Below are 22,647 nucleotides of genomic sequence, written 5' to 3'. Positions count from 1 at the left end.
AAGTAGATAAAATTTGTCGTACGGATTTTGCCTGGAAAGAAGTTTCAACTAACTTTTCATGGGTGACGAGATGGAAGGATATTATTTCCGGAAATTGTGGAGGAGAAGTCCGTGGTCGTTGTTGGAAAATGGCCAACGATGTTATATTGCAGCAAGCTGATTAGATATCACATTGCTGCGGATGGCAAATGCAGCCACCTCGAATTTAATATCACTTGTCAAAAACTACTAGGACGAAGGAATCAGGCCTAACCGAAGAATACTGTTTAATATATGGAACTTTGCACTATGTATAACTAAGCTTCTAGAGATTTATGTTTCTTTTAAACAAGCGTTCTCATGTTACACTTGTTCAAGTCGGTATAGCCATGGCTGGAGCTTGAGCTTCGTTTATTACAAATACCTGAGGTTGACCACATTAAGTTTCAGTCGTTTTAATCGTATGCCAGAGCGCCAAGCATATCTCCGAGGGCACAGTCTTTCTGGCTAAGAATAGCTGCAGAAATCTAATTACTTGCTGTGATGATAAAATTTCTTCGAGGAAGAATGCTCTCAGGACCTCCACGAGGCATTTCCTTTACAGAGCGATTAGCAACTAATTAGACCGGGGAATTACAAGGCCATTGACAGACGTAATTCTCTCTCACCTGTGCAACAGGAGAGGATGAGACTGTGTTAGCAAAAGTGATATGAATCCGACAAAAGTGGTATGAATCAGATAAAAACACATTAGATATATGGTTTTTCCTCAAATGTTTTTCTTAGATTGATGATACGTCGTCCGTATTCACATATACTCGATGTAGAACGTTTGGTGCCATTACCTTGTATTCTCGAAAGCAACAGCCTCAATAACTGAAGAAAGCGGTTCATTTGATTCTACAACACTCCATTGCATCAATGCAGGTTGTGTGGGCAAGGGAAGAACTATAGAACTGTTTCCAAGCATGAGAACCACTGTTGACATGGTTGGCCTAGTTGCAGCATCTTCCTGGATGCAGAGCAAACCAACGTGCATACATCTTAGCATTTCACTAGTTGAAGTAGCACCTTTGATGGCTGGATCGATGAACCCTGTCCCATTTTCTTCACACCACAAGCTCCACGCCTGTGTGCAAGTATTAACTGAAGTGAGGAAGCAAATATTTGTCATTGCAGTACTTAAATTATAACCCCGCCCACCTTGTAACTTAAACCCCTCCATGACTACCTTCCTTACATCTAAACAGTCAAAGTAGTCAGTCACACCTAGATGACGTCTTCAGGTCGGTGCTTTCAAGCACCTCTACCTGCCCCAAAGACCCCTTAGTGGTGCCAGATTTTGTTCCAAAAATAAGCATTGTTTCAACTCAAATGTGTTGAGCTACAGGTACCGTGTCTCGTCAAATTGTTTACAAGACCATCACACAGTATGCATCTTTCTACCTGGGCAACTTGGACCAAGAAGCGGCACTGCTTAGCTAAAACATCTCCTTGGACTGCATTGCAGGACACAACAATGTTGCAATTTCTACTATGTACAGGGAAATTGAAGAATCTTTGAGTGTTTCCGACATCAGGCCAACTACTTCATAGATGCGTTTGTAGCAGGAAAGCTTCTACGTTAGACCAATAAAATAGAGAGAGAGAGAGGACGAAATGAAAATGAAATTATACACTACAAAAAAGGATGTGAGATAGAGAGGTGTTTACATGTCCAACAAGGTTTCGAGCTTGATGAGTAGCATAAAAGCTTGCATTCAGTTGGCCGCTGATGATTTCCAACAACAGAATACCAAAACTATAAACATCAGATTTGGACGAATATGCACCACCCATGGCATACTCTGGAGCCATGTATCCACTGAAAGAACAAGAAGAAGTTAGTTGTTTCTAAGATATCTTGAAATTGTAGCTGCTTCGAGATGTGCTCCGCAGGTCTCAAAGCTTCCTGTTCTTAAAAAAGAAAAAAGGGTGCCCTACAGAATGGTAATAAACGGACCCAAAGTCACATGATTATACAGTTCGCCTTCATGATTCACAGTCCCATAAAGAATTCTAGATTTGCATCTTTTTGTGGATAAAAAAAATACAGATTACATGAAGCTGTAGTCTAATTTGACCACCAAAATTTGTGAAGTATTTGGTAAAATAATCCAAATCACGGAGTTCACTTCCAAATATCCTCCTGCAGCCTGCCACAGGCAGATAACAAAGTTTCACCCGCATAAATGGAAGAACCGAGGAATCTAATTTGGGGATTGGACACTCTTGAAGACCATAACACCAAGTATTATGAAAATCCATAAAAACGAAAGAAAATAGTGGCGGACATACAGCCATATTAAGTAATCAATGTTCATGGTAGTATTTCACTTACTATGTCCCAACAACAACACTGGTAGTTGCTTGGCTGTGAAGTCCACTGAAAATCCTTGCCATTCCAAAGTCAGAAATCTTAGGATTCAGTTGTTCATCTAACAATATGTTGCCAGCTTTGAGATCCCGATGAATGATGTTGAGTCGAGAATCTCGATGAAGATAAAGGATTCCCTTTGCAATTCCCATGATTATGTTGGACCTCTTTTCCCAGTCCAACAATGCACGGCCTTCCTGATCTGCAATTGTAATATCTAAGTACATCTCATCTCTCTCTTTCTTTCTCTCCATGCTTCTAGAATTCCAAAGGCAGACTTGGTCCAGTAACATGAAACAGGATAGAAGTCCCAAAACCCCAAGTAACATTTAAATTTTCAAAGAATAATTAACTTAGGTTCCCTGATTGTTACAGAAATTTAGATCCTTTCGTTTCAAAAGTTTGATACATTTTCCATGCTTATTCAGAAAAATGTTCGTCTGCCATGTATATGAGACTAAGTTTGCAATTGTGTCTTGGAAATGAACTTGAGACATTTAGTTGGAAAACACAAAACTTCATTAATAGCTTTGGTTGCTTTCAAGAAAAATATATGCTGGTGCACCCCACATGCAGGATGGAAACCGAATTTGCAACGCCCAAACCACCTCCGGTATCCACAGGCGACCGAATTCCTGAACTGCGTGAGATAGCTAGGAGACTCTGCCCCAGTTTCACAACACCAAATAAACCTTGTTTCTGAACACAAGGAAGATGGCACCCTTTCTTAACCCTGACAGGGAACTCCCATAACCATAGAAGAACATTATATGTTTGGTGAAAGAAGTAAAAAAAAACTAACCTTTAAGGAAGGCATCAAGGCTTCTATTAGGCATATATTCATATATAAGTAGCTTTTCCCCCTTTTCCAAGCAACAACCGATGAGCCTAACCAGGTTTATATGTTGAAGTTTTCCTATCAACTCAACTTCATTCCTGAACTCCTTCAAACCTTGCCCAGAGTTTCCAGAGAGCCTCTTCACAGCCACTTCTTGTCCATTGGGAAGCTTCCCCTGGTTGCAAATTATCACCATTGTCATGTATTTGCCATTCTAACAAAACTAAAGAGTCATCAGTTTTATGCTGTTTACTGTAGGAAAAATCCGATTGTCAGGCCAATCCGATTGTCAGGCCAATCCTTTGCCCTTAATCGTAAAATGATGTTCCTCATATTGTCCGGGTCACAGTTTCTTTAAAACTATTGACCACAGAGGCCAGATTTATTTTATGTCTTCCAGAGGTGTGCATCTTTTTGAAGCTTTTCCTAGTAATGCCTAGTAGATCAAAGAAGAGTAGTACTGTCACTATTTCAGTTCAATTGAGACAGCAAACTCTGCTAGGAATGATCCACAAGGTAAGTCCTCGTTAGAAAATGCAAAAAGCTTGGCTTATTTCAGGAAATTCAGAAATTGACCGTCCCTCTTTGAATTAAGTTGCAACCACGACCTCCAACGAGTAACTTTCTCTCTTTATGAATGAATGGTAAGAGGAAAAGAACAACTAAGATAACTCCAGTTACCTTGTAAACAGGGCCATATCCACCTTCTCCGAGCTTATTTTCATCTGAAAAGTTGTCCGTAGCATGCTGTATTGTCCTTAGGCTGACCTGTAGTAAATCATAGTCTGCCTCGTTCTCATGACTCATGATACCAGCATCAGTTGAAGAGGCTTCTTGAAAACTTAGCTTCTCTGACATGTCATTAAGAGGCAGGAAATCGACAAAACGATGAGACTTAGTGAACAAGAGCAACTAGAATAATTTCAAGGCACATAAACTCACCTAAATTTCTGTATCTCCTCCGACATAAGAACAAAGCGCAGGCTGCTAAGAAAAGCACCCCCACAATGATGCTGATGACAGCAAACAATAACCGGGGCTTATGCCCTACATTAATGAAAAGATAACTGAGGATTTTCTACTATGACGAGTTACAGTTAATTACAAATATCGCAAAAATATCAAAATATCGCAAAAAGAAGATCAAACAAGGCACAAAAGCTTCTAGCAGTACCCTACAAGTTGGCGTTTTCCCCCCCTCCTTTTAAGGAGTAGGAGAATCATATCAGGAGACTGAGAAGCTTCTTTAAACTTAACCTAAAATAAGGTCAAAATGAGATGTCACCTTGCCATGAAGTAAACAGAGCTAAAATTAACAGTGGGACAGGCAAAATAGAAAAAGTAAGATGCAGCTGCAGAAGCTAATAAGTAAAGATGTTTAATTTCATTATCAAGAAGTCTTCAAACAGGAAGAAAATTCATTCCTCCCCAAAGTAGTCGACTGGAAGCAGTTTATTTTTGTTATCCCTTTTCATTCCTGGTTCTTCCAGCAGGGTAAAGGGAAAATGCCAACAGCACTGCCTTTACAGTGGCCTCTCCTGCCTCAGACAGCCCCCTAGAGGTTGCCCCGGCCTGACCTTGTAATAGGTAACGATAGCAGATTTCATCATCTACCAGGTTCCATGTTTTAAATACGATTGACATCACAGCCATCAGTTGGCTTCACAGAACCATGTTAGTAAGTGATGTCTTTCATACTCACAATGGTGACCCTCTGCCACCACGTAAGATATGCACAGGATAAAATTCCAGATCTCTTTAAGCATGCTATTCGGCAAATTAAGAGCGGGGCTCACCATGACTGGGTGGCGGAAGTAAGACCAGAGTTGGATCGCCCAAAAAGAATGGCTGCACTCCAAAAGCCAGGCTGCAGCTTCCCCTCAAGATGCGACCACCCTGCTTTCCATTAGAACATCCTTCAATACCAGAGCTGGCATTCTGCAAGCACCACCCACATTGGTCCACAGTTATATCTCTCACGCACTGCACTAAAGCATAGATCTTCTTTGATTCAGTAAGCACAGAAGCCCCCGTAGCAAAGAAGCGATTGGGAGAACTTTGCGTCGCCAGCAAGGTAAGGTTGGAGGTCAGGATTCTCAAATTCTGATTGAAGTTCGCGGGATCTGACGCATTCTCCGCTGCTGGTTGGCATGCCCTGTCATGGACATCCAACACTCCGGCGAAGTTCACGTCAGAGTAGCGCAACTGGCAGTGGTCGAGCCATATGATTGCACTTCTACTGTTGGCGCACACCTCTAGGATTTTGGTAGAAGCCTGGGCTGTGCAGTTCCAGCAAACATCCACGGGGACGTCCCCTCTACACAAGACTTGGCCATAGACTTGGCTGGAGCCCAGGCCTACACTATCGCTGTAGAAGCCAGACACAGGTGCTTTCTCTGTTAGAGAAGAGAGCAGAGCCTTGAGCTTTCTGTGGAAAGGGCTGCCAACGATGTCGCTCGACACTGGTGGAGAGCAGTTAGATGAGATGAAACTGAGGCTGCTAGGGGCAATGTTATGAGATGAGGGAATGAAGAAGGGGTACGTCTCGTATCTTACGGAGCACTTCAATCTATAGTAAATTCCACCACCTTGTCTGCCTGCAATATCCTTGAGCATTAAGATGAAGGCCATGTCTAAGCAAGATTTACAGTCCTGAGGTGGTAAGTATTGCACGCATTGCGCGAGGCAGTAAACTGTCACGTTTTTAGTGTAGTAGAACTTGTCGCCCCAGAACAACCGCCCTGAAGGGTTGGTGGTAGCGGAAACAATGAGATTGTTGAAGAAGGAAATGAGTATGGGCCTGAATCTTTGGGGGTCGGGGAGGGTTCCAGTGCTCGGGAGAGTAAAATACATGAATGATTTGGGTATGGTAAAGCTGGCATCACGGTAGTACATAACGCAGGTTTGGAAGGCAAAGATAACCCCTCTGCTGTTGGGGCAGCGCTGAGTGATCTGTGTGGCAGCATCAGAAACACAGACCTGACAAGCTTCGCCGTCGAGGTCACCTCGACATTGAACGGCCGCATTGACTTGGTCGGGGCTTTTGCCGACGGTAACATTGTAGAATCCGGTGAGAGAAGCGTTGGCTGCCAGAGAGACCAACGCGCGGCGAAGGTTGTAGTAAAAGGTGCCGTTCGCCTTGTAGGTTTCTCTGTGGGTGCAGAACCATAAGGGTGATTCGGCCATGTCGACGAGACCCACTGGAAGGAGAAAGGTAATTAGGAAAATGAAGCTGCAAGCTGTTCTGCCCATTGCTCCAGCGCCACCTCTCGCCGTAATGTGAGTGATGATAAATTTCTTCTGTTGTTGGAAGCAGAAGAGGAAGAGGAGAAAGCACGTAGCATGAAAGGCATGAAACGACGGAGGCGTCAGTCTCCCCTTCAGATTGCAGCGTTAAAGTCATGTTTGATTTGATTACATGACAGTCTTCCTTGGATGTATACGGCTGCGAGGGTGGACTTGCATTTCTTCAGTCGTCTTGAAGCAACACCATGCGTGATTAACTGCATCGGTTGAAAGAGAAGCCAACCTAGGCCATGAAACAACGCCTAAATCTTGGTGAAAACATGAACATAATCAGTAACCGCGTGGATTTGCGGTGATAAGTCGTTTTGCTTTGTATGGCAACGATTTTATAACGTAAAAACTTGAACAACTTTTGATTCTTGTTAACTATATCTACATATTAAAGTTATAAACTGGTCCACCAATGGTCAGATTCTAGATGCAGATCGTATACATCTATCTTAGCAATTCAGAAAAGTATCTGCGAAAATGGTTTTCGAGAAAGTAAATAGCAATTAATTTTGAGCAGTTAATTCCATCTGGTGTACATTAACGTAATGCCTGCAGAGACTATTTGATGCTTAATCTTTTACTTGAGCGATTTTATAATTAAATTTTGCAATTAATCAAAACTTAATGTTACTTAGAAGTGAGAGATACATGTCTTCAATGGAACACCCACTCTAGCTGCAGTAACCTAGAATACATATACATATACCCTGTGTGAGAGAGATCTGAGCTGTAGTGTGTAAGGACCTAAACCATTATCTCAGGGAAAATTTTGACTTGTTAGAGAGAAAAAGAGGAAAAGTTAGAAGAGGAATTTGATTTGATTCATCGACACTGAAACAGGGAAATAGGAAAAGTTCCATTGTCGGACCAGAAATGAGCATTTCATGCAAAGTTGCAGTCCTCGCGACCATTTAAATGCTTTCATCAACGCGGTTTCCCGACTTGAAGAGAACACATACCCTGGGAATGGTTCGTACATGCATGTCAGTAACATATCTGTGGAATTTTGGTGTTTTCTCTAGAATTCAATGCATAAGGGATCCTCGGTTGGCCCCTCGATGAAGAATTAGAAATGGGGAGAAGCTACTCTATGCCTTAGGGTTCCAAAGAAGTCGACCATCAATTCACGTGTTTTTAAATCGGCGAAGCTATTCTATGCCTAACCGATGATCACGGGGCGATTAAAAGCCTAAGGTTAAAAAGCAAAAAAAAATCATCTAAACTAATGCAGATTGAATTCTTACAACACCAAGAATTTTATCATTAATCTAAATGGGTTGATGCTATAACCTTCATAAAATTTGAATGGCACGTAAGACTTCGACGTTGTTTTTCTTCAAGCCTATATTTGCAAAATTGTTTGAACTTACATGAGAAAACTGCAAGAACATAGCCAAACCAGCAGGACGACACTGGTAACTCAAAGTGCTTCCAACAAAGAGATTGGTCAAAATAGCAGAAACGCGTTGGTGTTGTTAGTGTTGGGAGGACCCAAAAGGGAGGGCACCCGATGGTGCCCCCAATCTCTCTCTATTAGGCTTTTTCTTTTGGGGGAAAAAGAAAAAGAAAGTGGGAGATTTTGTGGCTGCACAGTAAGAGGAGAGAACGAGAAGAGAAAGGCAAAAAAGAAAAGACTGCGAGCATTTGACTTGAACAAGATTTGATATCGAGGAGGAAGCCAGACGTATCTCTGCTCCCAATTCATGATTTCTACATTCCATCGATGATATTCTCCTTGTTTATCTTATATTGTTTTGATGAGATATTATTGTTTGAGGGTTGGCTTTGTGTAGCTCATCGTGTGAAAACTTATATCATTGATTATAGTGGATTGACTTTGGGTCATAGTATCCCGTAATTTTTTACCCTCATTGTTGTTGAATCATTTTCATTGTTGTTGAATCATTTTAGTAGATTCGTGTCCAAATCCATTTTATCCCAACAGTTAGGTGTCCACGTTTTATATTGCCTATGAAAATCAAGAGAAAAAGAAGATAGCAAAGCAGAAAGAGGTAGAAACGGCACCAGGCAGATTAAATCCAACCAATCCGATGAGGGGGAAGCAAACACAAGCCCCTTACTAAGACAAAACAAGGAAAAATGCAGAAATATATTTCCGCGATATAAGGTCCTGCTCTTAAGAAGATAGAGAACGCAGTAAACGAAAAGGAAAACTGCCCCCATCCTACCGACGTCGATCCGTTGCACATCTGATCAACTTTGTAATAGAAAAAGCAAGTTATTGCATCAAAACTTCAAAGCCTGCAAGGGAACCTTCTTCCAATTAAATGAAAATTTTGGGTTACTAAAACATTTTTTTTATATTTGAAACAAAATATAGGTTTTTTTTTTTTCTCAACTGCCAATTTGGTCTATGTTAATTGCTTCACTTTCCAGTTCGTCTTAAGTAAGTTTCAAGTTGGAAAACGTTTAAAACTTGAAGCGCTTAAGAGACGTCAAGTCAAGCATATCATAGTTTTTAGAATCAGTAAAAGTCGACTACTTTTTGACTCCAACAGTGAGTCAACTTGGCTGATTGCCATGATTTGACAGAAAGGCTACGAGGCGGAGGTTTCCATACTGCGGCGCTTAGACTCCAACTTTCACAACATCTAGGGAAGGGAACAAAGCACGATTTCCTTGAAGCTCCAGGCCCCAGTGGGCGCCTTTCCATTGGACTTCATATAAAGTTTCATGAGCATGTTGAAGATGGTCGCCCCGTTGCAGAATGCCAGGACGGCATAATTGAGAAGCTGCTGGTTTATGGAAATCTACAGTATAATCCTTATCATTCACATAGAATGCTCCTGTTAGAAATCAAGAATCTGAAATTTTAGAAACTTGTAAGATTCTAAGAGCTCAGTTCACCTGACATCTAACGCCGAAGGTTTTCGGTTTCTATTGCTCCACATTTAGTTATGGGCCGAGATCATAAGTGCCTCGTTTGCAGCCCTAAGTAGCCAGAGCATCTAGAATAAAAAAGGAGATGTGCTAGCAAGTTGCAGAAAGGGATTGGGAAAGCGAACGTATATAAAGGGCACAATGACGTGTGTCATGGCCAACACCATCATATTCTGCAATATTTCCTGTTCTTCATTATGAGGTTTGTGGATAGCCGCAGCCAAGAGGAGATTAATATTATAATCTTGTGGTGTGGTCAAAAAATTTAGTAAAGGGTACTAGCCTTAGTGGAGCCTTAGTGGGTTTGCCTCTATAGACCATTGATGTGGGTTGGTGTGGACACCACATGTGGTGTGGTTGGCGGTGGCCGAGTCACATATGGCTGGTGTGGGCAGTGGCCTGCACCACCCTCAATTTTCATTAATTTTTATATTAAGATATTTTAATATTTATTTTGTTATATATGTAAGTGCTCCTTCAAGTATAAAAATCTGTAAATTAATGTCTCTCTAAAAAAATTTTTTTTGACTCCGCCAGTGGTGGTTGGACCCGGGTCCATAATAAATATTTTAAGGGCTAGCATTGGCTGGCATGAGCAATGGTTCACATCAGCCCACACATGACCTCACTATTGCTAGTGGCCATATGTGTTGTACACTGTTTAAGATCTACAGCCCAACCAGATCCAGCTAGAGGTGCCTGGTAGGAAGAACATATTGTTTTGAGAACACATGTTCCTAAAAAACATGTAGTATTTTTTAAAATATGAACCTGACAATCTGTTCCAAAAAAAAAATATGAGTCCTAACAATGTGTGCCAATTCTCTTTTGTCCATTCCGAAACATCCGATAAAATTGGAATAACAATGTGTTCCAAGATAATGGTGTTCGTATCAAACACCGTGTTAAGATCCCAATCGAACTGGAATTTCAGTTATATTTAGAAGTTTCCCATGTTCACATAAACTTTGAGGTATATTAATATTTCAACCTCATAAATAGCAACCCGAGCAACAGAGATGATGTGCTCCACTCCACTTTGCTTGATCTGTTGGAAAATTATGCGGGACGTGATAGCATCGCCAGAGATGTTACTTAATCCGGTTTAGATCTGATATCTAACCGAACTGTATTAGAAAATAGAGAACCGATTAAGAATTTGGATCGGATTCAGATATAAAAAAGTTAACATTGGCCAGATTGGCGTTGGATTCTGATCGGATATAGTTTTAAAGAAAAATTTTGTACTCAGTTTCTATAATATGGTTTAGATTCAGTTTAAAAATCGAACGTGAATTCAGACCTTAATCTAAAATCAGATTTGAAACTCACATGTTAATTTCAATTGAGATTTGGATAGGATTGAGAGTATGAATTCGGATTTCAGATTCGTATACAGTATGGATTTTTGTCTCCCAATTTGTATTCGGATATGAATTCGGTAACAACCCGACCCACTCTCGGCTTGGGTACCTTGGTGGATCCCAACCCGCCTCCTAGCAGTTTCGGCTCCAAACCTAAAAAGGTTAGGAAGTAGGACAATCATCTCATTAATGGTCTTCATTTATAAGCCATTGAAGAACTCTCACAATCTTCGAAACATGACTAAACTTCTAGGGTGTTACAAATTCAAACCTGAATATATAAACTTTGGAAAGAATGGATATAGTAAACGTATATATCCGATTTAAATCTGATCCACTGGCATATGTAGACATTGGAATCGGAAGAGAATCTGAATTCATTAAGGTCGCGATATCGAACTCTAGCCCCCAGCTGGATCTGATCCTATAACATATATTGCAGCTAAAATTCCATCATGAAAGATTTGTGCCAGTATGATGGTTCCGCAAAGATAATGTGCTTGTAAATAGGCACAATTGGGGCCAATAGTTAATTGTTTAACCAAGCAAGTATATTGACAAAACTTGTCTATTTCAAGGTTAGGCCAAGAACCACTTGAATAAAGATCATCAGAATACCAAACACTGGTATATATAGCTGATGTCTTCCTCCGGGGTCCTCGTGTAGTAGTGTAATAGGGGCGACTCAATTCCGCCATTAACTGAACTTAAGCCCTCGGTTCTTTGAGAATAGAAAGAACAATTTATAGGTACTGTAGTGGGGCAAGACTCTTGCTTAGACATGTAGCCAAGCATCTGAAATGACTTGCATAACAGGAATGTAGAGTTATTTTGTTATACACAGCTCGATTCTCTCAATTGTGTGGAAGCATTTTTCACAAGTTTGGCTTCGAAGAAACATAGCACAGCCTAAAATCTTATAAAAATTTAGGAAATCTTGAGAAAATCTTAGATGATCCTGGAAAATAATTTCAAAGGGAGGTCTATTAGTTCAGGAAATTATTGCATTCTGTAGTTAGAACTAGGAACCTTAGCTCGTCATACCTGAGTCTGTACCGACGATGCCTATACTCTGGAACGTCTGCATTAACAATGCATGTGCATACACTCTGCAACACAGACTTGTGCTTGGGTGCATGGAACTAACATCGTGTGTGATAAAGTAACAATGGCTAAAGATCACGATGAAAGATCTCCTCCTAAAATCAAGCAATCAGTTGAAGATCAAGATGAAAGATATCTTCCTAAAATCAAGCAGTGGACTGATGGAATATCAATTCCTAAAATCAAGGGATCGGCTGAGCATAAAGAGTTACCATGTTTATCCAAATCAAGATCCATGATTGTAGGATCCCTGCTGTAACACCAACTATAAATATCAATAAAGAACTCTCTCAACACATTGTAGAAGAGAGAGGTTTCCCCTTGTCGTGGATGTAGGCTGAGTTTAGCCGAACCACGTTAATTCCTTGAGCTTTTATTACTCTCTTTCCTTCTTACTCTCTCTAAATTTTCATGGTATCAGAGCTGGTAAAGGCATCAGCCAAAGCTCCTGTTTTCAGACCTACGGTGGTAGAGCATTGTCAGCCTCATCTTTTCCTCAGTTCTGTCACTGACAGAATTCTTGGAAGCGTCAAAACGTTGTGCGCCTTCCCTGCAGCCTCAGATTTCACGTTTGGAAATCTGCTTCTTCAAGGAGCTGTCTACGTCTGTGTATTCCAGCAACCTAAGACCATCACGTGATCCTGTTGGGGAGCAGCTTTTGAGGAAAGCTTTTGGGCGTCCCTTCCTGTTGATGTCAGCTGCCTCTTCACCAAGTTTGGTATTTTTTGGAGCTTCCTGTGATTTTATAAAAATCTGAGAGTGGTCCCCTGTTCTCACTTGAAACGATCTGTGAATTCCTGTGGTACAAATTATTAACGCGTTTTTTACTGGAGATAGATATTGATCTGAAACTTTGGGCGTTCATTCCTCCGTATTCTAGCTACCTACAGTCCAAATTTCAGGGCAAACAGAGCTATGAATAATTTTATGTGATTTTTGGAGCATCGATACCTCCTGAAAACAGCAGTCTCACGTTTCACCATTTCCTTCTTCGGCTGCATCTTGTTACGCAGGCGACAATATGTTTCTTTGTGTTACAGCAGGATCTTCTGGTACGCTCTACTTTAAACTTTGTCACTGCTTGGTCAATATACTTTGTTATCTGTGAGGCAAATAGTTGCGGGTATCATGGCTGCTGCAAACTCAAGTATGTCTGGCTCAACCGTAGCCTCTGTCTCAAATCCAGGGACTCAATGGAATGCTTTTTCCAGCCTAGTTTCTGTTAGATTGGACAAAAACAATTACTTGCTATGGCGATCACAAATTACTAGTGTGATGAAAAGTCAAGGCTTATTGAGGTACGTTAATGGTTATTTTCATGCTCCACCCGAATATCTTGATGTTGATCAAACTAAGCCAAATCCAGAATATGATACATGGGAACGTGCAGACCAGTTGGCCTTGAGTTGGATTATGGCAACTGTTTCTGAAACCATTTTACCTCAGCTAATTTCCTACAGCTCGGCTCGTCAAGCTTGGTGTGCTCTTGAACAACAATATGCCTCACAGTCTAACTTAAGAATCATTCAGCTGAAACGAGATTTACAAAATGTAAAAAAGGGAGACATGCTCATGGCTGATTACTTGAATCATGTTAAGTTTCTATATGACTCTTTAGCTGCTGTCAACCATGAGATTTCTGATTCAGATTTGGTGCTTTATACTCTTAATGGCTTATCAAGTGAATATGAGGCGTTTATCACCACTGTTACCACCTTCAAACAATTGCCAAGTTTTTCTGAAATCTTTGATATGCTGGTCACTCAAGAAAATCATCTTCGCATTCTTACGCCACCATCATATAATAACAGCGACTCCTCCACTGTCGCCTTTGTTGCCCAACGTGGGCGAGGCCGAGTTAATTTCAACTATGCAGGCCGAAGTAACTTCAACTATGCAAGAGGAAGAGGTACTGGTCGCAATGGTGGCCACAACCGCAACTATAATGGTAATGGTGGGCGTGGAAACAATACTCTCAACACCAACTTCAAATCTGCTCTGCTAGGACAAGGAATAAAGTGCAACGTGAAGGTTGCAAAAACTATCTTTCTCTTTCAAAGGGAGGTGTTGACACTTTTGTAGGGGACTCTAATAAGTTATTTGATTTATGGCACACCCGGTTGGGACATGCAAATGCTCATTTGATGAATAAGATGATTACATCAAGATTAATTCCTCTTGATGCCATGCATAAATATAAAGTGTGTTCTGTTTGTGCCTTAGCGAAGATGCATCAATTACCTTTCCCTAAAGCAGATTTCAAGACTTCCGCTCCTTTAGAAATGCTTCATGCAGATCTATGGGGTCCGGCTCCGTGCACGTCTAGGGAAGGCTACAACTATTATTTGGTGATAGTAGATGATTACTCACGTTTTACATGGATCTTTGCTTTAACAAAAAAATCAGAAACTTTTGCTTGTTTTCAGAGTTTTCACAAGATTGTTGAGCGACAACTTGAAAAGAAAGTGAAAATCTTTCATAGCGATTCTGGTGGAGAATTCTTGAGTCACGCCTTTTCTAATTATCTTAATGCTCAAGGCATCCGACGATGGCTTTCATGTCCGCACATACCACAACAAAATGGCATTGCAGAGCGAAAGCATCGACATATTGTGGAAATGGGATTGAGTATGCTCATTCAGGCAAGTATGCCTACATCTTTTTGGATTGATGCTTTCAAAATGGCGGTGTACATTATCAATCGGCTACCTATAATTGACATGCAGAAGGTGACACCATATGAGAAGTTACTTGGTGAAAAACCACCTCTTGAGCATCTTAAGGTTTTTAGATGCACTGTTTACCCTCTTGCTGGGCCTCAACGTAAATCCAAACTTGCGCCAAAATCTTATGCTTGCATCTTTCTTGGTTATGCTAAATGTCATAAAGGTTACATTTGCTATAATCCCTTAGACAAACGTACCATGATATCTAGACATGTTTTATTTGATGAGAGCACTTTTCTGTATTCAGGCATTTCTCCACCAACCACTGCCAATGAAATTATCCAATGGCTAGCATCCAACCATACCAATCCACCAATAGTCAAACCTCTAATTTCTTTGCCAAACCCTTGTTCCAACATGATTGAACCATGTAACCAAAATCTTAGCAATCAAGATATCGAACCTACACCTACTAGCATTGAAACCAATGTTGAACACAATGAACCTCTTCGTCAACCTGAACTTCAACCACCATCGTCACATGTCAACCATATCAGGAGTCACCTTATGGTCACTAGATCTCAAGATGGGACGAGGAAACCCAAATTTTTCTCCTATCTCAGTGAAACCAAAACCCCTATCGAAGACTCTGAACCTATAACCTTACGCGCAGCTCAAGAAGATTCTAGGTGGGTCGATGTCATGTCTAGTGAAATTCATGCTCTTCACAAAAACAAAACTTGGGAATTGGTACCTTGTCAGCCTCATTATAATGTTGTGGGTTGCCGATGGATATACAAGGTCAAACGACATGCAGATGGTTCTGTGGTGCGATTCAAGGCTCGTCTTGTAGCCAAAGGGTATAGTCAAAGAGAAGGTATTGATTATTCAGAGACTTTCAGCCCAGTCATTAAACCTACTACTATTCATTTGGTTTTATCTATTGCTGCCAGTCAGGGATGGATTATTCATCAACTGGATGTGAACAATGTATTTTTACATGGCACACTAAAGGAAGAAGTATATATGAGTCAACCGCCAGGATTTGTAGACAATGATCACCCTGATTATGTGTGCAAATTGAAGAAGTCTCTATATGGACTTAAGCAAGCTCCTCGAGCATGGTTTGAAAGTTTGAGCACATATCTCATATCTAAAGGATTTGCAGGATCCAGATCTGATCCGTCTTTGTTCGTATATACTTCGTCATCATGCATTGTGTATATTCTCATATATGTTGATGATATCATTTTAACAGAAAACTCCCCACTTGAGATACAAAACATCATTCATGAGATGAGTAACAAGTTCTCCATCAAGGATTTGGGAAAACTCCATTACTTCCTTGGGATAGAAGTTGAATACAATGGATTTGAACTTTATCTCTCACAAAAAAAATACATAAGGGACATCCTTGTTCGAGCTCAAATGGGAGAAGCCAGAGCCGTCGTCACACCAGCTGCCCCTAACATATCCCTTTCAAAGTTTGAAGGAGAAAAACTCAAAGATGAAACTTTATATAGAAGCATTGTGGGTGCACTTCAATATGTGACCCTCACACGTCCAGACATTGCATTTGCAGTCAACAAGGCTTGTCAGTTTCTTCATGATCCCACTAATCTTCACTGGACTCATGTAAAACGGATTCTTCGCTATCTTCAAGGCACTCGAGCTTATGGTCTACATATAAAAGCATCCTCACATTGGAGACTTGAAGCATATTCAGATGCTGATTGGGCCGGTTGTCCTGATGACAGAAGATCTACAAATGGATTCATCACTATGTTGGGAGGAAATATAATCTCATGGGGATCAAACAAACAACACACAGTAGCTCGTTCAAGTACAGAAGCAGAGTATAAGGCAATGGCTGGAGCTACTGCAGAACTTACTTGGCTAAGACATCTTCTCAACGACTTACAGGTCCCACTACATGAAGTTCCTATATTAAAGTGTGATAATTTGGGAGCCACCTATCTTGCAGCCAATCCTGTTTTTCATGCACGAACAAAGCATATCGAAATAGATTTTCACTTTGTTAGAGAAAAAGTCAGTAAAGGAGAAATTCAAGTTGAATTCGTCAAATCCGAACATCAGATAGCAGATATTTTAACCAAACCGTTACCAGGGCCGAGGTTTCATTTTCTCAAAGACAAACTCAATCTTGTTGACACAAGTCTTGGTTTGAGGGGGCATGATAAAGTAACAATGGCTAAAGATCACGATGAAAGATCTCCTCCTAAAATCAAGCAATCAGTTGAAGATCAAGATGAAAGATATCTTCCTAAAATCAAGCAGTGGACTGATGGAATATCAATTCCTAAAATCAAGGGATCGGCTGAGCATAAAGAGTTACCATGTTTATCCAAATCAAGATCCATGATTGTAGGATCCCTGCTGTAACACCAACTATAAATATCAATAAAGAACTCTCTCAACACATTGTAGAAGAGAGAGGTTTCTCCTTGTCGTAGATGTAGGCTGAGTTTAGCCGAACCACGTTAATTCCTTGAGCTTTTATTACTCTCTTTCCTTCTTACTCTCTCTAAATTTTCAGTTTGATCGATGTCCCAAATCTTGAAATGGGTGTCACGCAAGATTGGGAGAAAGGAGGAGACCGTTGAGGAGAACGTTGGAGCTTTCTAAGGAAATATGTGAGGAGAAAGTTGGAACCATCTAAGGAAAATAAAATTTTAGAAACTCCCCAACCTGCCTTCCTTGTCTCTCTTACCGTTGTATTGAGCTCTTATTTAAAGAGCAGCTGAGTGTGTGGAAATAATACAAGCTTCTCCGCATTCTACCGTGGATGTAAGCATTTAAGCCGAACCATGTAAATCTTGTTGCTTCGTTTTCTCTCATTCTCTGTGTTTTGCTCAACTTAATAATGGGGACATAGAGGTTCATGCTCTCATTATGTATTGACTTGTAACTACCGCATTTATGGGCAAAAGTATTTTCAAGTAAGCATCTATAGTGAATAATTCTGTACTTTTTCTCCAAAGAACTCCATTCTCCCTTATCCTTCTTTTGATATCTAATCCTCTACAGAAGAAAAAATATGTACCTAGTGTAGGAAAATGCCACATAGTCTCTATACGATATTGCAACAAGGTGATCATATATCACGTTGCTGAACGTTGCTGGCAGCAGATAGCAAGCCCTAGAGCAGTAAATAAGCTTGCTGCTCTAACAAAAGAGATGACAGAGTCGAAACAGGATAGGAGCATGTTTACAGAATTAAGCACAACACTATGATAATGAGATATACCAGGTCCACAACTCTCTCTCTCTTTCTCTCTCTCATCGGTCCTTCAGCTATACAATGCTTCTTATTTACCAAAGAAGAAGAACCAATGAAAAAAATTTCTACTCCATAAAATTAATCATGTTAGTAGGGCAAAAGCCATATTGGCACGCATGGCTGATTCTCAGATGCATTTGTCAGAATGATTAGTGCTCCTTATTGACATACGCTTGTGAAGAGGCAATATAATTCTATCTGGGCAATGTTTGAGAAACAGTAAACCCATTTGATGAAGAACATGGTTCACTTGAATCTGCATCAATCTTGAAAAATGCTGGGCGTGTGGGTGTAGGAAGGAATAAACCGTTGCTTCCAAGCATGAGAACTACTAGTGACATGGTTGGCCTACTTGTAGCATCTTCCTGAATGCAGAGCAAACCAATATGCATACACCTTAGCATCTCAGGCATTGAGCCATTTCCTCTGATTACGGGGTCAACGAATTCGGAACCCTTGTCTTCACACCACAAGCTCCACGCCTGTTTGTCAATGTCATTTCAAGAAAGAAAAAAGGTTTCCATTGGTTTCGTTTTCTAACGGGAGTACAAGGAAGAAGAACAAAAACATTAAACAAAACCAATGCATGCTACAAGTAAATCTAAGAATGTAGACATTATCTTTGATCGATAACTCTTGCAAATTTAGGAATGAGAATTCCCATTAATTTTTATATGGTTCTGGCGTTTATGTGAATAATAATATTCAGCTAATCGGTATCAAAACCTATTGGTTTCCTAGAGATGATGACATAAAGCCGAATATTCTAGTTTATGTCTTGCATAAAAAATTTTGTTTGATAGTTTTAATCAACCAAGTTATGTAAAGTTAGAGAATTTGAAACAAATAGCAAGTTTATGGGGTCGTTTGGTTTGGCTAATGGAACGGCGGCAGACCATTGCATGAACCTGCACCAAAAACGGGGCAAGTTTATGGAACACTACAATTAGCATTGGGGAGGTTCCTGGAACAATTTACCATTTCATCAGGGGCTATTTAGCGATGAGAACTGCTACTGCTTCATGAAACTGCCTTTAAAATTGATATAGATTCATGAATACAGTGTTGCAATATTTCATAAATCTGTTTAAATCTTTGGGGCACATGGAACAATAGCAAATTGTTGTTGCTGCTAAATGGTGCCTCGGCCAAAGGGCCCCTATAAGATGGTGACCAAGGAATTAATAGCTTCTTTCTGTAGTTTTTTAAGCCATAACACGCACCACGCACTACTTAGAAAACAAATATTGCAAACAGCAAAAATATTTTACGGTCATGCCCAAAACGTTTATTAAGCTTTCAAAAGAGAGAGAGAGAGAGAGACTTAAAAAGAGAGAGAGAGAGAGACTTACATGCTCAACCAGACTACTAGCTTGACCTGGAATATGAAATCTTGCGTTCAACTGGCCACTGATGATTTCCAGTAAGAGGATACCAAAGCTGTAGACGTCGGATTTGACAGAAAATAAACCGCTCATGGCATACTCCGGAGCCATGTATCCACTGAGAACAACGACGATCATAAGTCAATGATTTTGAAATAAAAAATTGTAAGGACTCATGACTGTGCATTCACTAGAAGACGGCAACTGCCAAAAGTACTAGCGTAAGAGATCACTATCTAGCTATCTAACTTTTTTGACAGTTTGAACGTTTCAAATTTAGAATTTTAAAGACATTTCTTGATAGGAACTCCAGAAGAGATGTAGAATGGCATAAAGCTACGCATGAACAAAGACTGGAAACTTATGAACTAAGAGAAGAAATCATGGTGTTGAATTAGGTGATTCCAGAGGGGAAAATTTTTCATGCAGGATTGCACTTACTATGTCCCGACAATGACCTTGGTATTTGCTTGACCCTGACTTGCACTAAAAATCCTCGCCATGCCGAAGTCAGAAATCTTAGGGTTCATATTCTCATCTAACAATACATTTCCAGCTTTAAGATCCCGATGGATGACACAGAGCCGAGAATCTTGATGAAGATAAAGAACTCCTCGAGCAGTTCCCAAGATGATGTTGTACCGTTTTTCCCAGTCCAATGTTGATCTCTTCATTGGATCTGCACACAACAATATTAAATTTGATTACTCCCTGTCTCTCTCTTTCTCGTTTTATAAAGATTGGTGAGATCTTGTCATCCTGTTCTTAATGAATATTTCCATTTCGTCGGCTCTCTATCTCTGTGCCAGTCTGCCACGTTTAACAGTTCAACTGTTAAATAAAAGTTCTTAAGAGCTTCTCCTGCTTAATGCCATAGCTGTAACTAAAGTTTTGTTGAGCAATAAGCTAAGCGGGTGGGTCCTAAGGCAAACAAATTGCCATCGAAATCACTATGCAGCACATTGTGCCGAACCTTGCGCGTTAATGTTTTCCAGCAAATTGGCTTCTTGTATTCAACAATATTGGAAAAAATATTCCATGTGCCAAGGCTTGTAGTGAAAAGCTTTCTAAGAGCCCCCACCAGGACATGAGAAAGTTTCCTTTCTGATCAGGTTCATGAGGAAAGCTATGCATTAGTATATGAGTTTCTGTAGAGCAAAACAGATGAGGAAACTAACCCTTAAGAAATGCATCAAGGCTTGTGTTTGGCATGTATTCATATATGAGCAGTTTCTCGCCTTTCTCCAAGCAGCAACCGATCAGTCTGACCAGGTTCTTGTGTTGAAGCTTTGCAATTAATCTCACTTCATTTCTGAACTCCTTCAGACCTTGTCCAGAACTCGCCGACAGTCTCTTCACAGCTACTTCTAGCTGTCCATTGCGAAACCGCCCCTGCTTGGGAAAGGCTGCGGGTTACCACGATTCCCGAGATGGAAAACCATAACGAGACAGAGCAAGAAAACCAACAGAAACATTTCTTCATTAATTACCTTGAAAACAGAACCAAATCCACCTTCTCCAAGCTTATTTTCTTCTGAAAAGTTGTCTGTCGCCAACTGAATTATTCTTAGGCTGATCTGTGGCAAATCTTTCTCATTTTCTCTTGGACCGTTGTTGAGAGCAATCAAACAGGCTTCGTTGTATCGTTGCTCCTCTGCAAACGCCACGAATTTGCAGGAAAGAGTTACGAAGGTTCTAATGAAAATTAATTTTACACATCAAAGGTTTGGTGGCATGAAAAAAACCTTTTTAAGGCCAAAAATCTTAAGAAAATTTGAACTGCGAGTTAAATTTAATAAGATACTAAGATTATTAAGAATGATTAACAGTTCCAAATTTTTTTTTTGTTTATATCAGTATCACAACCGATTCAACTGAATCGGTAAGACAACCTTGCCAATTTAGTCCAGAAACCAATTTTTACAGCACTGCGAAAAACTTTGATTAATCGATTTATTTTTATTTACCCTTCAACCACCATCCAGCCAAAGCCACATTATAAGTCCTTTTCTTTTAAATTTAAACACAAACTCGATTATTATTGTCCAAGGTGAAGTATTCTACCTAAACGAAGTTGTCGGAGCCGATACAGGCAGAAGGCACAAGCTGATAGGAGTATCCCTCCAATGACGCTGACGATCACCGCTAGCTTCCAACTGTTAACCCCTGCATTAAAATTTGAAAGCACAGTAATCACTGTTACTCAAGGAACACGGAAAACAAACACAATTTTTTCTATATCTCTCGTGCATAAACACAAGATTATGTCGACAAACTTTCAAGATTCAAAGAAAAAATCGAGCTATGAAGTCGCAGGATTGAAACTTGACCTAGGATTTTCAGCTCAATACCTTCCACTACCTCCTAAAGCGATCTGTGTATCTCTTTTTCCTATCTCTAGAACTAAGGTACTGTGTTAATTGATGCGAGAGGTATATAGTTGCAGTGAATTGCAATATAACACAAGCATTTGATGAAACGAATGTAAAGCAAGGTGATCGAATTAGAAGGTGTTCAATTGCTTTTCTATTTCTAAGAAGAGCAAGAACAAGAACGTCCTATTCTGTTGCTCTCGCAGAAACGTAGATCTGTTTTTTCAGAAATAGGTGCAATTTTTTTTTCTCAAAAAGAGGGATATCTGTGCTGCCTGTCCTTGTTTGCTTAACAAGAGCATGGACAGGCTGAGCCTTCACCTGTTCACAGTTCAAAAATTAATATCATCGCAAGTCAATTTGCTGCTGTAGTTCCCAGCAGGGCCAACCATGGTGAGGATGACAACGACGGCACTTTTTTCCTACCCTTTTGTAAACTACTACTTTCACAATGTGGAGATCTTGTAATACTTGCCAGTTCGGCTCCACGTCCTACCCTTCCTGAAAAAGAGGGACAAAAACACCAAGAAGAAAAAATGGCGAAGAAGAGGAAAGAATACAAAAACAAGAGGGATTTTAATATACTCGTAGCATTAAGAAGAAAGAAAACAATTAACAAGCAAGACGGCATTTGATTTTTTCTTTAATTCTGCCATCTCTTCCATTCTCATGGTTCCCACCGAAATTACAAGGAAGAGACCAATTCGAAGCGAAGATTGGAATGGGTAACCTAAGCGTGGAGGAAAGGTCCCCTTGGACTGGAAAAGGGAATTCTTTGAGGGATTGAGGGGGAGAGAGAGACAGAGAGAGAAAGCATGTGCCCAGAGAGATTAACAGCATTTCTTCCCCTGCATAGCAAAAACTAGAGGGAAATGCAGACGCAGACGCAGTGGCCCATCGGCTTCCCCTGCTTTCTCATTTCCTCTCTGAAATATTCATGGTAAATAATTGACCGTCTCTTACTACATGCGTGGAGAGGCACTTGGATGCGTTGAGGGGATCAGCGAGGGAGGAGAGGGTGAGT

General features: G+C 40.4%; 1 protein-coding gene across 1 annotated transcript; it reads right to left on the bottom strand.

Moving 5' to 3' along the window:
* Positions 1–311: 311 nt before the first annotated feature.
* On the bottom strand, positions 312–22,647 carry LOC116263644 (uncharacterized). The gene is made up of 15 exons (XM_050080370.1): positions 22,050–22,647; positions 21,316–21,417; positions 20,742–20,905; positions 20,430–20,643; positions 19,693–19,930; positions 19,219–19,369; positions 18,066–18,348; positions 5,030–6,628; positions 4,176–4,280; positions 3,915–4,084; positions 3,198–3,408; positions 2,360–2,597; positions 1,693–1,843; positions 825–1,108; positions 312–647 (listed from the first exon to the last, which is right to left on the bottom strand). The coding sequence occupies exons 1-15, from the start codon at positions 22,252–22,254 to the stop codon at positions 644–646; spliced, it is 4,119 nt and encodes a 1,372-aa protein (XP_049936327.1). The 5' UTR covers positions 22,255–22,647; the 3' UTR covers positions 312–643.

This window comes from Nymphaea colorata, chromosome 11 (assembly GCF_008831285.2).
Source record: "Nymphaea colorata isolate Beijing-Zhang1983 chromosome 11, ASM883128v2, whole genome shotgun sequence".
Classification (NCBI taxonomy): domain Eukaryota; kingdom Viridiplantae; phylum Streptophyta; class Magnoliopsida; order Nymphaeales; family Nymphaeaceae; genus Nymphaea; species Nymphaea colorata.
The sequence above is the reverse complement of the archived record's forward strand: the minus strand, read 5'-3'. Positions and strand labels throughout refer to the sequence as shown.